At 37.0% G+C, this 18,493-nt stretch overlaps 1 protein-coding gene across 5 annotated transcripts in view; it reads right to left on the bottom strand.

The window, feature by feature from the left end:
- LOC120860328 (ubiquitin-associated protein 2) overlaps nucleotides 1-18,493 on the bottom strand; it is a 113,923-nt gene that overhangs the window by 42,493 nt on the left and 52,937 nt on the right. For all 5 annotated transcript variants that reach the window (XR_005720298.1, XM_040236126.1, XM_040236125.1 and 2 more), the window contains 4 exons: nucleotides 14,589-14,742; nucleotides 12,979-13,056; nucleotides 4,934-4,988; nucleotides 3,026-3,129 (listed from right to left, as the gene is read on the bottom strand). Coding sequence is in view for 4 of the 5 variants with exons in the window: in XM_040236126.1 (XP_040092060.1) it covers nucleotides 3,026-3,129; nucleotides 4,934-4,988; nucleotides 12,979-13,056; nucleotides 14,589-14,742 (391 nt within the window). In the remaining variant the exon portion in view is untranslated. The remainder of the gene's footprint in view (nucleotides 1-3,025; nucleotides 3,130-4,933; nucleotides 4,989-12,978; nucleotides 13,057-14,588; nucleotides 14,743-18,493) is intronic.

Genomic DNA, 18,493 nt, shown 5'->3' with positions numbered 1-18,493 from the left:
AAAAATTTCAGAATCAAGTTTAGAATCAACTGACACCAAAAAATCCTGCTAGGATTTTGAACAAACTTGTATGTTCAAACCTATATATCAATTTGGGGAGAAATGCCATATCAATAACAATATCAATGATATATCAATAACATATCAATAACATTTATGAGTCTTCCAACTCATAAATACCTCTGAGTATCTCACCTCCTTTATGGATCATCTTTGATATTTATCTTCATGTTGCATAATTTTTGACATACAAATCTTACACATATTTTGTCAGATTTAGACATAGGGGTTTCATGCTTTTGTATTACTATAAATGGTAGTTCTTCTGCTCATTAATGTTCCTTCAGACACTCAATTTTTACATTTTACTGTAAGATTTTATATTTTGCATTTGCATAGACAGAAGTCTTATTTTGCATATCATTAGACTTCACAGGCATTTGACATTTTTTGAAGCTACATTTTTTTCCCCATTTTCTCTGTTGATTACAGAAATATTACCTGTTAAGTGAACTAGCTACATCATTTAAAGCTTTCTAGCTAATTTCATTAATTTATCTATAGATTATTTTATATCATTGCCAGAGGTGACAGGTTTTTTTCCTCCCTTTCCAATCCTTTTCTTTTTCATTCTTTATTTCAATGGTTCAGAAATAATGAGGGCAATCCTCCTGTTTCTCTTCACTTTTGACTAAATCTTTTGCCTTTATTCAAAAGAAAAAAAAAAAAGTAAGCCCCTTGAATTTGCTGTATGACTCAGGGAACTCAAATTGGGACCCTGTAACAACCTAAAGGGCTGGGATGGGGAGAGAGGTTGAAGGGAGGGAATATATGTATACCGATGGCTGATTCATGTTGATGTTTGGCAGAAACCAACACAATACTAAGAAACAATTATCCTTCAATTAAAAATAAATATTTTTTTAAAAAGGTAAGGTCCTTTATCTTGTTACAAAAAGATATTCTATACATCACTAATTATTGTGAAGTTTGCTGTGACTTTTGAATCCACCCTTTTGGGGCACAGGACTGATTAGTTTTCAGTCTATTCACAAGGTGTACAACAATCACAATACCTATTCCAGAATACTTTCATCACTCCAAAAAAACTCTAGAACCCATTCGTAGCCACTCCCCATTTCTCCCAACATTCCCAGCCATCAGCAACTACCAATCTACCTCTGCTTCTAGCTGACTTATCTGGATAATTTTTCTTTCTCACTCATCCATTGAAGAACACATAGCTTTTATGTGAACCTGTATCTTCCATTCTCTCTGGTATATATCTAGGAGTAGTTTGATTTTTTAAATGTTAAAATATCAAGTTTAAACTTAACATGGCCACGATATATCCTTTTTCTAGTTTACTGAATTATTTTCCAATATTGTGATTTAAAATTTTTACATTTGTGCTGAAGAATGAGATTAATCTATAATTTCAAATGTTGGAAAGAAATTTATCAACAAAATATCTTCTGACAATTTTTAATAGCTATGATATTAATTATAATAGATTATAATATCAATATTTTTTCTCATTCCTGTAGCCAATTATGTTTCTTCTGCTTTCCTTGATCAGTCTCATGATAAACTTATCAATTTTACTAGTGTTTTCAAACTACTGAGAGGGTAACAGGCAGGAAGGCTAGGGGGTCTCCAAAAAAGAGGAAATAGGCTGCAAGTGTCAGACGTTTTTCTCTCTCCCTTAAGCGGCAGGAGACAACAAACAACAAGTCTCAGATTTTTTTTTTCTCTTAAAATTCTGTGTTGCCATGATGACACCTGGTTCCACCTGAACTTAACTTTTCTCAAACCTTGAGCTAACCAATCCATTTTTTTATGGAAATGTTTTTCTTAAGCCATGTTAATGAAACTATGTATTTGCTCTGGAATTTGCCTTTCTTCAAAATGGTTCCACCTAAGACTAAGTTTTGGATGATATAGATTAACAAACCAGTATTCACATCAATTGTTTTATGGCTGGGGGATGACACACCTCATGCCATCCTATCTCAAAAATGCATGTTGTGGGAGAGGGGCTTGATGAAACTCCATCAGCCTTGAGGTGTCTCTATTATCTGATCAGTAACAGACATAAAACACCAGGCTAAAGACTAGCAGGGGGCACTCTTTCTGCCCCCTTCTGATGTCTGTCAAGAAGCTTTCTGTATCTCTTTTAGACTTTAATAAAACTTTATTACACAAAAGCTCTGAGCGATCAAGCCTTGTCATTGGCCCCAGATTGAATTCCTCTCCGCTGGAGGCCAAGAATCCCGGCGTCTTTCACAGCTCAACAACAACCTTTCATTTCCATTTTTATAACTTTTGTTGGTCCTCTCCATGGTATATTTGATTCCTAGTTTTCTGTGCTTCTGTGATGGTGCCACTGTCTTTTTTAGGTAATTACTAAGCTATGATTTTATATTTGGGATTATAATTCATGAAGTATCAAAGTGTGTTTTTACAAATATAGTCACAGCAGTTAATATATATTATCAAAATATATTATCAGGAACAAATATTCAAAAGAGTTCTATTAAATAAATAAGCCAATTAACAAGTATTTATCTATGAACTTCAGTAAACAAATAACCCCAAAGTTGTAGGATACAAAAAAACCTGCAAAAGCAACTATTACCCTGAACTCACCTATCATCATCAATCTCTTAATCTGGCCATATTTGTGTTCACCACTATGAACAGTGAATACTTTGTTTGAAGTCTGCCACTAAGAAATTATTCTCTGTATCTCTGACACCAAGATTTGAGTGTGGGTTTGTACTGCCTTACACAGGTTTGTTACAGCATCTTCTTCAGAGTGAAAAAGAAGAAAAAAACCACATACCTTATTATCAATAAGCTTTGTAAATGAGAAACTTTGGCGCTAAGGACCAGCTAAGAGTAGCCTCAGAGGAAGAAGAGCTACCTGTTTTTCATTTATCTCCACCAGCACACTTTGATGTCATCTTTGATTGTTAAGAGCTCAAACAATTAAAATACATCTCTGGTGAGGACAGACACTTACCAGTTCCTTCATCTGCACCATTCTGAGCAGCTTCCCAAACTACTGGTTTTGTCCCACACCCATCTATAGATGGAGAATCTGAATAGTCCGCAGGATTAAATGTCCTTGGGTTTGAAATAAAAAATAAAGGCAAATGAAATAACCACAAAATTAACTGTATATCATCTTCCCTGAAATAAGCCCTGTCCCTCTCAAGAACCACTGTAGGAGACTTCATCCTCCTCCTCCTATTTAACCATAAGCCAATTCTTCTGGCCATCGGAATCTAGAGCTTCCAAAAAGCAGAGGCTGACTAGGGACTTCCATACACTCTTGTATGATGCTTCTATTTGCCTAAATTGTCGTCCTCTGCATCTTAAAGTAGCCACGGAGACCTATAATAGTTCTAGGCAGGGTAAAGGCTCTAACAAAAAACCCACCCACCTCATGCCAACTAAGCCTAGACCTAAATATGCAACAGGTCTTTTCTTCCCAAGTCAGAATCCAAACTGGCTTTGAACCTCTTACAATAAATGATCCATTTTGTTTAGATGGATACAAATAAAAAGAAAACATTTTGCTCAGTGCTTCTTTTTAAATTAAAGCCCTAAATACCCATGATTCAGATGCACGTGCTGTGCTTAGTCACTCATGTCCAACTCTATGTGACTCCATGGACTGTAGCCTGCCAGGCTCCTCTGTCCATGGGGATTCTCCAGGCAAGAATACTGGAGTGGGTTGCCATGCACTCCTCCAGGGGATCTTCCCAACCCAGGGATCGAACCCAGGTCTCTCAGACTGCGGACAGATTCTTTACCATCTGAGCCACCAGGGAAGCCCAAGAAAACTGGAGTGGGTAGCCTATCCCTTCTCAAGGGGATCTTTCCAAGCAGGAATTGAACCACGGTGTTTGCATGAAATGCCTAACTAGAACCAAATTAAATAACATCGCCAAAATTTTCACAACTTATAAAAAAATATTTTAGCATTATTGGGGTGTCACTGACAAAAAGAATCACAACAGCATTTGTTTTTTGAAGTGGAGGACAAAATCTACAAAATCCTTCAGAGCTACAAGGCTGGGCATATATGTCCAAATGTTCCATCCAATTTGCTTCCTGTGTTTTCATCCTTCTTTTGTCCACAGGGAGCTCAGGCAGAAAAGAGATGGCAAGAGTCACCATCTCTAGGCAGTGACCCAAAACAGTACTGCCGGGAAGCTATGGACAAGCAAAGGACTTTCCTTTCTTGACTATCATCTACCTATGGCCTCTATAAGATGCTTAAATACTTTTTATAATGCGGGGTGGCGGCTAATGCTTTAGATAACAGCAAAAAGTGAAAGAATAACCAGAAATAATGAATAAATAACTGACTATACCATCTATTTAAAAATAATATACTCATCTTTCAGTATTACAATTCAAGATAAAAATGACTGTTCTTCATTTAAAAAATAAAAAAAAAACATTGCATTTACTTACCATTCAAAGACAACTGCTGGATTTACCAACATAACTCTTAAGCAATGGTTTTCAACTGGGGTGGTTGTGCACCTCCCTCCCAGGGAACATTTGGCGATGTCTGGAGAAATTTTTGACTGTCACAACTTGAGGAGGGGTGCTACTGGGATCTAGTAGGGAGAGGCCAGGGATGTTGCTAAACATCCTACAATGTAAAGGGAACCCCACCACCTCAATAAACTACTATCCAATCCAAAATGTCAATAAAGCCAGGACTAAAAAATCGCTCTAAGGTTTACTGCAATACAATGTCATTTGTTCTATTTCATTTTTTTAGTATTTTCTCTTTTTAAATATAGAAAACATCTGACTCACCAGGATGGTTAATCAGGTACAGGAAGAGGAAGGAAAGCCTTAGAGATAACAAAAAGGTACCAAATTCACAAACAGAATAGCTAAGACTTACCCCATGCCTTGGGTTGAGAATCTTCCTGCCCCTCTCCCTCTGCCACGCCCAAATCCTTTAAAAACAAAAAAGTATAAAAATAGTATTTATGTTCCACACAACTATAACTCTACTAACTTCATCCCTTACACACTTGCCCAAACATTACTGACATTGCTCCTAACAGCACCAACATTCCCAACCAGTACACCCAATCTGCAGGTTCCCAATGACACAAATACCTATTGAGCTCAAAGGAGAGAAAAGAATTTAATTCTGCTTGTACAACATTTAACATATACTTCAGCTTAACATAGGCAGGTTATACTTTTAAAAATTCTGTATCTTTTTAAACACATCTAGTGTAAACACCATGACATCATAAGCCTCTACTATAAAACGAAATGAGAAACTAAAAGAGGAATCTACTAAGGAAGCTGAAGGTACTATTACATACCATTTTTAATAGTAAGATCTTTGATAAATGACCAAGAGGGCAGCAAACAAGACAGCAAGCAAGCAAAAGAAATAGTTTTATTCAGTGACTCTTTGGTTTTTCTTAACTGAATCCTAAATTGGGTATTAATGAACTAAACCCGAGTTATAACTATACAACCCTTAGAAGAAAATACAGAGCAAAAGCTTATTACAGTGAATTTTGTAATAACTTCTTAGATATGACCCCTAGAATGAAAGGCGAGAGGAAAGAATTAGATTTTAAACAGGTGAATCAAAAGACATGAACGGAGTAAACAGGCAACCAAAGAATATCTGCACATTATACATTTGATAAGGAAGTAACATCATGAATACTAACAAATAACCAGATTAACAAATGCACAAGGGGGCTCTTCCCTGGTGGTTCAGAGGTAAAGAATCGGCCTGCCAATGCAGGAGACAAACGTCTGATAGCTTATCTGGGAGGATCCCGCATGTCATGGAGCAACTAAGCCTGTGTGCCACAACTTTTGAGCCCAAGTGCCACAACTACTCAAGCTTACATGCCCTATAGCCTGTGCTCTGCAACAAGAGAAGCCATCGCAATGAGAAGACCGTGCACGGCAACCAGAGGAGTAGCCTTCACTTGCCGCAACCAGAGAAAAGTACTCTCAGCAACGAAGATCCAGAACAGTCAAAAATAAAGAAATTCTTAAAAAAAAAAAAAAAAAAAAAGCGTGGTGGGCAGGAAATGGACTTGAATAGATATTTCTCCAGAGATGATGTAAAAATGGTCAATAAGCACATGAAAATATTGTCACCATCACTAATCATTATGTAAACCCGGCACCAATTACAATGGCTGAGGCGGGGGGTATAAGTGTGTGGAGGAGACAGAAAATAACAAGTGCTGGCAAGAACAGAGAGAAATTGAAGCCTCTGTACACTGTTTGATGGGAATGTACAATAGTGTAGCCACTGTGGAAAACAATATGTTTGGCAATTCCCCTCAAAATTAAAAATAGAATTCTATGATCCTTATAGCATAGGGAACTCTCCTCAATATTCTGTAATAACCTAAATGGGAAGAAAATTAGAAAAAGAATAGATATATGTATAACTGAATCACTTTGCTGTATGCCTGAAACTAACACAGCATTGTAAATCAACTGTTGTTGTTGTTTAAGTCGCTAAGTGGTATCAGACTCTTTGTGACCTCATGGACTATAGACCACCAGGCTTCTCTGTCCATGGGATTCCCAGGCAAGAAGACTGGAGTGAATTATCATTTTCTTCTCCAGGGGATCATCCTGACCCAGGGATGGAACTCGTGTCCCCTGCATTGGCAGGCAGGTTCTTTACCACTGAGCCACCAGGAAAGCCCAAATCAACTGTGGTCCAATGTAGAATAAAAAAAAAGAAATTTTAAGGGAGAAAAAAATTATATGATCCTGTAATTCTGCTTCTGGGTGTGTGTGTGTGCTTCTGGGTGTGCATGTGTGTGTGCTTCTGGGTGTGTGTGTGTGTGTGTGCACGCTTCTGGGTGTGTGTGTGTGCGCTTCTGGGTGTGTGTGTGTGTGCGTGTGTGTGTGTGTGTCTCCAAGAGAATTTGAAAGCAGAGTGTTTTTGTAAACCCAGTCACATTGCAGGAAACACAGGTACCATCGCTGCTCCAGGGGGATCCCATATACTGCGGAGTAACTAAGTTCGTGCACCACAACTATTGAGCCTGTGCTCTAGAGCCCGGGAGCTTCAACTACTGAAGCCAGCAACTTAGAGCCCAGAAGCCCATGCACCGCAACTACAGAGTACCCCCGGCTTGCCACAACTAGAGAAAGCCCTCGCAGCCACAAAGACCTAGCCTAGACAAAAGTAAGTAATTCTTTTTCGAAAAAGGAAAGAAATCTTGATAAATGCTACAATATGACTGAAACTTGTGGATATTTTGCTATGTGAAAACAGGCCAGTCACAAAAAGACAAATATTTCATGATTCCATTTAGTACTTAAGAGTACTCAAATTCAGAGAAAAGTTGTTGTCAAGGGATATATTCACCATACTAATACAATTAAATGTATATTTAATCATGTACAGTTAACTTATCCAGTAGTCCAAGGTAAACTATTAAAACATATGATCTTGACAAAAATCTGTAAGAGACAGGGGAACAGAGGGAAATGTCCTAAAAAGTAGAATTCTAACAATGCCTATTATTAGAAATGTCTATTTTAACATCATCAAAAGGCAAAGGTAAGACTTCACACAGCATATCAGTCTAAAAGAAGGTCAGAAACTGGAGTTAAAAAAAAAAAAGCTTTCAATGTACAAGTTTGGGCAAGATTACAACCCAAAATTTAGGAATAAGATAATTTATCCTTAAAGTTAAGGACGATAAGATGGGAGGAGGAGAGTCACCATACAAGCTTTTAAAAAAAAAGGCAAATCTCAGTATATAATAAAATGGAATATTATTTGGCTATAAAAAGAAATGAAGTACTTATACATGCTACAAAATTGTGCTGATATGAAGTAGAACATCAATGAACCTTTAAAACATTAGGTCAAAGAAGCCAGTCAGAAAGGGCACATATTACTAGATTCCATTTACATTGTATGTCCAGAACAGACAAATCTATAAACACAGAAAGCAGATTACCAGTTGTTTATTGCTGGGATTGGGGTGGTGAGGAAGAGGAAGGAATTGGGAATCAACAGTTTTGATTATGGTGATGGCTGCGTAACTGTATTATTGTTTTGTTCAGTCACCAAGTCCTGTCCAGCTCTTTGCGACCCCATGAACTGCAGCATGCCAGGCTTCCTTCCTGTCCTTCACTATCTCCCGGAGCTTGCGCAGACTCATGTCTGTTGAGTTGCTGAGGTGATACAATCATTCCATTCTCTGTCGCCCCTGCTCCTCCTGCCCTCAATCTTTCCCAACATCAGGGTCTTTTCCAATGAGTAGCCTTTTTGCATCAGGTGGCCAAAGTATTGGAGCTTCAGCATCAGTCATTCCAATGAATAATCAGGGTGATTTCCTTTAGGATTGACTGATTTGGTTTCCTTGCTGTCCAAGGGACTCTCAAGAGTGTTTTCCAGCACAATTTAAAACCATCAGTTCTTTGGCGCTCAGCCTTCTTTTGCTCCAACTCTCACATCTGTACAGGAATGTAGAAAAACCACAGCTTTGACTATAATTGACCTTTGTCAGCAAAGTGATGTCTCTGCTTTTTTAATACACTGCCTAGATTTGTATAGCTTTTCTTCCAAGGAGCATCTTTTTATTTCATGGCTGCAGTCATGGTCCACAGTGATTTTGGAGCCCAAGAAAATAAAATCTGCCTCTAGCATAATTCTATAAATATACTAAAACCCACTGAATTATGTAATTTAAATGGGTGAATTGTATAGTATGTAAAACATTTTAGGCTACAATAAACACTGTTACCAGTGAAGAAATCTAAACAATACAACTGCTCTTGGTAAGTGCACCCATTCAATGACATACTGTGTGACAAAAGGCACCAACAAGTGGTCAAATATTAATAGTGGTAAATTTCTTAAAAATGATTCTGCTAAGACATCATTAAATAATATCTAATACTTGAGCCAAAAAACAATATGTACATGAAAGAAAAGAAAGAAATTTATAAAAGAAAAACATATCCAGGCCATTTTAGTTCGCTGATTCCTAGAATGTGAAAGGAAAAAAAAAAAAAGAAAAACATAATCTAAGGACCAAAACTCAAGAAATCCTGCGAGTTCCCTGGAAAAAGTCAGTACCAACTACATATCTTCATGTCTCCAGACAGCAGAAACCGCACCCAACTACGAAACAGGAACAACCCAAATATCTTCAGCAGATTTTCAAAACTCAAATCTAGGACTTCCCCAGTGGTTCAGAGGCTAAGACACCATACTTCCAATTCAGGGGACCTGAGTTGCATCCCTGGTCAGGGAACTAGAGCCCACATGCTGCAGCTAAAGATCTGCATGCTGCAACTAAAAGCACCTGCATGCCACAATGAAGACATAAGGTCCCACATGCTGCAAAGACCTAGTGCAGCCAAACTAAATAGAAACATATTTTAAAAATAAAAATAAAACCCATATTCACGTACATTTTAACAAGCTAGCATCACCTGGCTAGTAATGCTACCAGCAATATTGTTTTTGATATGTATACATTTCCCTTTATCATGACCTAGTACAAATACCTGTTTTCATGTAATAGCTCAGAAGACAGACCTGGGTTCATAAATAGAGAAAAACAAGATTAAAGTAGATAATCATAAAGAATAAATCAATGTTATGATAAATGCTAAAACTTTACTCATATAGGTCTCTCTAGGGACTCTGTACTGCATCTATGTTGAATAACTGCTCAAGCTTTTAAGTGTTTAATATTATGTATTACACTGAGAACCAGAGTAGAAAAGTTGCTCACTTTCCTTGAAAAAAGCCAAAACACAGAGGACACCTAATCATCTTTACTAGAAGAGGCAAATCCAAATAACAGATACTCCCCCAGGACCAAACATGTACAACCTAAAGAAAAATAAGTAGAAAACAATCCCTATCTCATCCCCAGGAGACTGTAAGCAGGGCTTTGATAGCCAAATCTGCCAGAAACTGTGGGCACTTGAATTTATCACTGCACACTCCAGGTCATGATCTTTAAGATCCTAAAGATTTTAAAGTTTAGTTAAAGTTAGTTCTAAGTTTTTTGTACTGGCAAAAGTTCCCAGATTTTCAGAGCTGGTTCAATGATAAAGATGGCTGCTATGTTGACGATGAGCTGCTCACCTGCCCAGAGACCATTTTAGCCCAACAAGGCATCTCAGGGGATTGTTTCATTCAGAGACTTAGAACTCAGGCAAGTTGTCCCTGGTTCAGGCTTCATCTACAGAAAGATAGGAATACATCTTCCCCAACTGCAAAGTAGCATAAATGAGTCACATGACAACGGCATTTGCCCCAGGAATTCAAAGAGGAAGAAAGCATAGAGTCTATTGTCATATCTCATATATTAGCTTTTCTTTAGCAAAAAAGTCCGATTATAAATGTGCCACAATAATTACTTCATGAAAAAATTAATGGATTCTAATACCAGTCCTTAGAAGAAAAGTTATGACCAACCTAGATAGCATATTCAAAAGCAGAGACATTACTTTGCCGACTAAGGTCCATCTAGTCAAGGCTGTGGTTTTTCCAGTGGTCATGTATGGATGTGAGAGTTGGACTGTGAAAAAGGCTGAGCACCAAAGAATTGATGCATTTGAACTGTGGAGTTGGAGAAGACTCTTGAGAGTCCCTTGGACTGCAAGGAGATCCTACCAGTCCATTCTGAAGGAGATCAGCCCTGGGTGTTCTTTGGAAGGAATGATGCTGAAGCTGAAACTCCAGTACTTTGGCCACCTCATGTGAAGAGCTGACTCATTGGAAAAGACTTTGATGCTGGGAGGGATTGGGGACAGGAGGAGAAGGGGATGACAGAGGATGAGATGGCTGGATGGCATCACTGACTCGATGCAGGTGAGTCTGAGTGAACTCCGGGAGTTGGTGATGGACAGGGAGGCCTGGCGTGCTGCGATTCATGGGGTCACAAAGAGTCAGACACGACTGAGCGACTGAACTGAACTGAACTGAAGGACATTAGCAGGGTAACAGTTTTGAATAAGGCCAATAGATTGTAACAACAGTAATTTCTTGATTTTATAATTTTAAGGTAGTTCTGTAAGCAGTATCTTTTTTCTTAGGAGTTTACACACTGAAATATTTAGGGGTAAAATGGCATTAAGTTTGAAATGCACACACAATGGTTTCAAGAAAAAAAAATGTACATATCGAGAGAAAATGGCAATGCAAATGTAGCAAAATATTACAAAGTTTGGGAACTCTGGGTAAACACTCTACGAAACTCTGCTGTTTTATTTTAAAATAAAATGTTAAAAGCAAACCCTGAGCACTTCTGTGTATATTGTGTAATCCAGTAAATATTAGGTTGGTGGAAAAGTAATTGTGGTTTCAGACCATGAATTTTAAATCACTGTAACTAGGCTCAAACACATCTTTATTAATCAAAATAGGAACTATTACAGTCAACATGTTTTTGCCATGAGAAATAAGTTTATTACTGTAGCATAAAAATCCGTGTTTCAGAATTTGATGAACTCTTGGGAATCATTTTCTGCCTTGTGTTGACTGTGAAAGCATTTTCCCTGCAAAAAGTTGTCGAGGTGCTTGAAGAAGTGGTAGTCAACTGCTGAGAGGTCAGGTGAGTATGGAGCATGAGACAAAACTTCAGAGCCCAATTTTTTCAACTTTTGAAGCACTGGTTGTGCAACATGTGGTCAGGCAGCTAAACCTGCATCATGTTAATTCTGAGCCTGAGCACTCTAGAGTCAGTGCACCACAACTAGAGAGGAAAGCCCACGCACTGCAAAGAAAGATCACTCTTGCTCTCAAATAAGACCTGATACTGCCAAATAAAAAAAAAATTTTTAAGAAAAAGAAATAAATTACAAAGGCATTTTTTAAAAAATCAGGAAACTTTATGTATAGATTATTAAATGATATTTTTAAGTGTAAAAACAGCATTATGGTTACATACAAAATCACATACATTTTTTAGAGGTGCTTACCACAGTAATATATGATAAAATATCCACAAATTCCTACTTTAAATATTTCTGCAGATATATAGCTAAAATCCTTAAACATTACTGACTAAACATGAAGGGACTCGGGGTTCATTTATTCTCTCCATTTTTCTCTGTGCTTGAAATTAATAAGAAAAAATCTAGAAAAGGAAATTACAATTGAAATCTGTTTTTAAAGCACAACCTTCTTTTCACTGTGCCCAACAAATTAGTATATAATTCTGCCTTTTTCTGATCTCTGAAAATTATTTACTTTTGGCTCACATAGTAGAAATTTAGTAATGATAATTAGATGAATAGCCAAGGGAATTGATAGCATATGCAGTATACCTACATTAATTTCTATCCCTAATATTTCTGATTAAAAGAAATTCTGCCACTGTAAAATGCTCATTTGGAGAACAGTCACAACTGAGTGGAACAATGGATCAAACAAAATGTCAGTCAATTCAGGTAGCTTTACTGAACCAAAATAAGATATTCCTACTACATTATGTATCTTGATTTTTAGAACCCTAAGAAAATTCAGTTACAACTCTAAATGTGTGGAACTATATTCTTGAAGTGACATCCTGAATTAATAAATGCAAAGAAACGATCACTAACAGAAAACACTGTTGTGTTTTCTGGATGGGGGTAATCAATGGGCAAATAATTTTAAAACTATTATCATATGGGTAAAACACATCTGTTAAAGTCCAACACAGGAGAACTTAGTAACTTTTTGGTCAGAGCTTCAAATTTTAAATTATTCTCACAAAGGGCCTTTCTCAGCTCATCTGAAAACAACCAATATGGTTCCTCAAAATTATATAATTCAAACATTTCACTTATAGGCATCAGTAAATGAATCAAAAGATTTCAGATCAACTGTTCTTTCAGAGTACACTGCCCTTAGTGAACTGAGTGTATGAACAGCCTGCCTCCTTCTCCCCATCACAAGTATCTCCTTCCTCCTCATTCTCTTACCTCTACCACGAGCTCGCTTGCCTCGATCTGAAGGCTTGTCCCCTTGATTGCCATCAATTCCATTCTCTTCACCTCTAACTAAAGTGGAAAAGAGCAAACAGCTACTAAAGACAAGGACAAAAAGACTCCTTCTGCCCCTCAACAACAACAACAAAAAGGTGTTTTAAAAAAGGTTAAAATTTAACCAAAGGGTTTAGAAAATACAATAAACAAAACCAAGCCAGAGTGGCTCAAAAAAGTGACAGAAGAACTTGCTTAATTTGTAGGTGAAAATTCAAAAAGAAATCAAAATGACATACTACTTTTTTTTTGTTTGGACTTACCCTCCCATAAAGTTAAGTTTACTTCCAAAAAACTACCTTTGTTATGCAACAATATGCAACAAAATTTGCTCACTGGTTAAGTTCAAAACCTGGAAAGGCAAAGACTAGCCAACTGCAATACCAAGGAAATACTGAGTTCTTGGGGAAGTTAACTGTTAACACAGTCTTTTCTTCTCCTCGTTCCTATATTGGCATTAGTGACTCTATATAATATAGAATATTTATGAACAATACTGGCACAGCTTGCTCCCCTCTTTCAGGGCTTAACTCTGAGAGTTGTCAGTGAGGCCTTCCATGGCCACTCTCTTTAAATTTGTCAACCCCCTATTTATAATTCCCATCTCTCTACCTTTGTTTTTCCCCAGAACATTATTTCTACATAATGCCATTAAAATACTGTAATATTAATATGCAATGTTACTCTTCTTCTTTATTATTACATCTCACACTACTTCGCTTAAAAGTCTTAGAAGGGCAGGGGCTTTCCTGTGGTCCAGTGGCTAAGATTCTGTGCTTCCAATGCAGGGGCCCCAGGTTCAATCCCTGGTCAGGGAACTAGATCCCACATGGCTGCAACTAAAGATCTGGCATGCCACAACTAAGACCCAGCACAGCCAAATAAATACATAAATAAAAGTATATATGTTTTTTAAAAGTCTTAGAAGGGCAAAGATTTCTGTATTCTTCATTGCTGTATGCCTTTAATAATTTCTTCTACATTGTAGATACTCGATAAACATCTGTGGAATAAACTAGTGAAAGTTTGTAAGGGGACATGTTAAATATTTATATTCTATTCATCCATAATTTAGCTACTTTGGTATGCCTGCACAGAAGGTAGTGTTGTTCTGGGTGAATGATGCCAAAACCTGAGTTGAATGGAAAGTACTGAGAAAAATCTTCCCTATTCAACAACTTTCCTCTTAATCTAAACCCTGCAAATACCATGAATATCCATAAGTAGGGAAGAATAAACAGCTTTATCTATCAGCCAACAAAAAACCCCTTCTTTAAAATTAGAAGATGCACTAGATTAGAGAAGGCAGTCTTAAGAGAAGGCAGTCTTAAGACACAACAGAACTACCTACAGCCCAGGTCAGTGCTAATATGAAACTGCATCAGCTGGGTTTCTAACAAACTACTCCGTTGTAGCTAAATGTTACTTATATTAACAAATATTGCATTAAGGAAGTGGATTTATGGACATTCATTGAATCATTCTGACAGCTTTTTAGTATGCGTGAAAATTTTTATAAAGCAAAGCTGAGGCTAAAGGTCTGTACTTACACTCTCTCCCACGATTGCCACCTCTTACTTTCCGGTTGTTGTTTCCACGTCCACGGCTCATTTCTCTCTCACTTCTCTTCTCTCTATTCTCTTTGTTTTCTGAACTTTCTTTTCCAAAATTCTTCTTCTTCCCTCCTACAGTCTCCCATGAAGTCTACCGAAAATAAGAGCATTTATTCAGAGCTGTCATTTAAAGTGTGTGCATTTATCTTTTGAACCTAATTACCCCTACCTTACACCTTGCATGCCTACCATTCTAATTCTTCTCCATAAACATACTGTACTTTCTGATGACAAAGACAGCAAATCTCTTGCTAGGTTCCTACTGCTATGGAGAGCACAAAAGATTACAGCACTAGCCTGACTGACAACATACTGTATGTTGTCCCACGACAGAGCCTTTTTCTGTACTGATAAGAATAAAGCAAATGTTGTTTCCCCAAGCTCCCACTCTATACCATCCCACCTACCTTAGTAGTTGCCCCAAAACCTATAATATACAGAACTAATTCAAAGACTGTAAGATTTTACCCTAAAATCTCAGGAATACAATTTTTGCTATTCAGTTGTCTAAGATAACCATCTTAAAGAATTTAGTGGTTGACACATTTGAGGTTAGTTTTTAAATATGGAAAATTTCAGCCCCCAAAGACCTGTTCTAATGAGAAGTTAAATGGTTTATACAACCTCCTTTCTCCCACAAATCAAATCATGTGCAGAAAAATCATGGAGAAAAGAATGAAACACTATGTTCTTACAGATATGAGTATTAGGATATCCATGAGGATGTTGCTGGGAGATCCCAAAACTGACCCATTAGTTTCTATTTACTTTTACATAATTTTCCAAATCCACAAGGGATTTGAAGTGATTCAATTTCAAACTAAGCAATAACTATTTTAAACTTTAAAAAAAAATCGTTATCCAAATAAACCTAAGTGCATAAAATGATTGGATGTGAAAAAAAATACAAATTAAAACAAGTTATTTTCCACCTCTAAGCTTTGATAATTTTTTTAAAAAATCAATAGCCAATAGTTCTGGTAGAATCATCAGGTATTTTCAGTTCTGATGAACTTCCATCCATTCTAACCTTCCATGAAGTCTACCTGGCAATAGTGTCCAAATTTTATATTGGTTCAAAACTTCTGGCCCAGTAATTCTACTTTTTGGTTTTTATTTAGAGGAAATAATCTGATAATTGTACAAACATTTATATGCAGACAACGAAAAATAAAACAAAAGAATGGAAAATTTCCCAAATATTTAGCTTAACAGACTACCTACTCTAGAACATTCATAAAGTGAGAAATATATAGCCAGTTAAAGAGTAATCCATGTGTTCACAGAAAGAGAGCCATAATATATAAGTGACGCAAGTTATCAGCAAACTGTATAAAATAGGATTACATTTTTAAGCTCAAATAGGAGCTTGTGTATTGCTGGAAAAAGTAGTAGTTATCTAAGTGAGGGCCTTTTAAGATCATTTACCTTTTTTATTGTTCTGCATTGTTTTTTAATTGGCACAAACAATAAAGCTTATTTATTCCAGAAAAGAAATCCCACAGCATATAAACTCCATCTATTATGTTTGCTGATATGAATAAACATGACAAATATGTAAGATTTCTATATAATACATTTGAGAGACAGTAACATCTTACCTTATTTTCATTCAGCAAAGGATACCCTTACTAACCAAGTCTTGGCTTGTGATCAAAAACTAACCGGAACTTATATGGGGAGGAAAGCAGGGCAAGGAACCTTTAAGGGGCAAATGGACTAACATCACAGTGAATGCTAAAGGGAATACAACCACACATTTTGCAAAACAGTCTACATGCATGCACACAGGCTTTCAAAGAAAACCAAATAATTACAAAAGATTTTCAACAGAACTTCTGGCAACCTCTGTCATCTATATTTTGCTACCTGTATAAGAGGTTTGAAGAAATGTTGACAGAAACTGTCTTCCAAGATAGCATATTTAGCAGTCAAAAAAGCAGCTGTCTAGGCCAGTTCATTCACAATCACTCTCCTACCCCTTTGTATCTGCCAAGAACTAAACAATACAAACAGGTTTCCCAAGTGGCTCAGTGGAAAGAATCCACCTGCCAATGCAGGCAACACAAGAGATCCAGGTTCGATCCCCAGGTTGGAAACTTCCCCTCAAGGAGGAGATGGCAACCCAATCCAGTATTCTTGCCTGGAAAATCCCATGGACAGAAAAGCCTGGCAGGCTACAGCCCACAGGATCACAAAGTGTTGGACACAACTGAGCACACACTATACATACATACATATAAGAAATACAAACATATATATATTTTTTTTTTTTTTAAGCACACTAATGCAAGTGACTTAAACTTCAAAACTATTTTGTCACACAAACAAAACAGCACTATAATGAAATGAAAAGTTCAGTACTTAAGATTCTGTTCACTGGTTTCCTTTGACAACTACTTTATTAGATAGACAAATGCACCCCTACAAATAGTGAGGACAATTCCACTATTTTTTCAAAGTAACCATTTTCTTTCAGAAGGCCTTGCTACAAAACAAGATTAGCCAATAGGACAAGGTTTGTTTGCTCTCACAGTTTATTTTGAACAGTTCCTGCTCCTAGCAATCAAGCCTACCATGTTCACATTCGCCAGCTGCCCACTCCAAATAATCTACCACACACAGGGGAAGATATTCCTTACAGCTGCTTACCCATGGCTGCTACAGACAACAAAGAACAAGGCAAACAGGATGAAAGATGGACCACACAATGATCCTAAACAAACCAGGGTTTCAAAAGGACTTTCCCTCTGCCTCTCCATTTCCCCTATAGCCCTCTCACCTCCAAACAGGCAAAGGTCTTTTGTGTCTGTGTTCAGGCCGTAATTTGCAAGTTTCCAATCTTTTAGAAAACAACATGGCAGATCTACCCCCCAACTGTGTGGTTTCTAGGTTCTAGAGGTAATCAGAGAGACTCTTCTCACTTACCTCCTTTGAGTTCAGCTCCAAATGAGAAAAGGAAAGTTGAAACTCTTTATTGAGATAGAACTGGATGTTCATTTAAGACTTAAAAGATTAACCCAGCCACCACAGAAAATGAATGATGAATCTGTGGGAGCTAAAGGAAAGGCAAGAGAAAACAGCATCCAGGCCTATCTCTACCATATAAAAGAAAACAGGCCCCTCAATTAACAATCTGGAAATGTTTCATTTATTTAGTGCTTTTTTTGAAAAAAAAAATAAGGCCAATTCAGTCCTTCAGTTCATTTTAAAAAATAAGTGAGACCCATTCTACACTGCATTCATTAGCAATGGGCTGAACACTCCCCATATGTTATAAAATCCAGCAAATACATGCCTAAGTGTCAGCAAATAAGAACTCTTCAAAATTTGATTTCCTCACTTAACATCAGGCATTTTCCTGACAAACTGACATATTTGATAGTTTTATCATGTTGGACCAGTGTTATCTTGCACAGAATTTTAGCCACAGATACTGCTATACTCAAATAATGAAGTATTTTCCCAATTATCTGATGTTTATAATTATAAATTTCATTCCACTTGCTTTCTTCTTAAATAAAGATACTCATTTCAGTTTTGAGCCTGTCACAGTAGTTCATTTTAATACAACCTATGCCTAACAAAGTCTACCTGTAAAAATGAGAACCCAATTAAACCTAAACAATGATAAGGAAGGCACTTTTTGATGTGCTCATCTTTATATCCCATTTAGGTGAATGACTGTTTTCATCTGCTCTGAAATTTATTTCCTCAGTGAAAAAATACAAATGAAATACTGTGTAAATTCTATTTAGAAACCAAAAGACCAGAACTGACACCTGCCTCTGGTGTGGCTTTAGCAGCACCCTTTCTAAACTACAAAGGGAGGAGCTTTCGTG

This window comes from Oryx dammah, unplaced genomic scaffold (genome assembly GCF_014754425.2).
Source record: "Oryx dammah isolate SB20612 unplaced genomic scaffold, SCBI_Odam_1.1 HiC_scaffold_11056, whole genome shotgun sequence".
Lineage (NCBI taxonomy): Eukaryota > Metazoa > Chordata > Mammalia > Artiodactyla > Bovidae > Oryx > Oryx dammah.
This window is presented reverse-complemented; position numbering and strand designations above follow the sequence as displayed.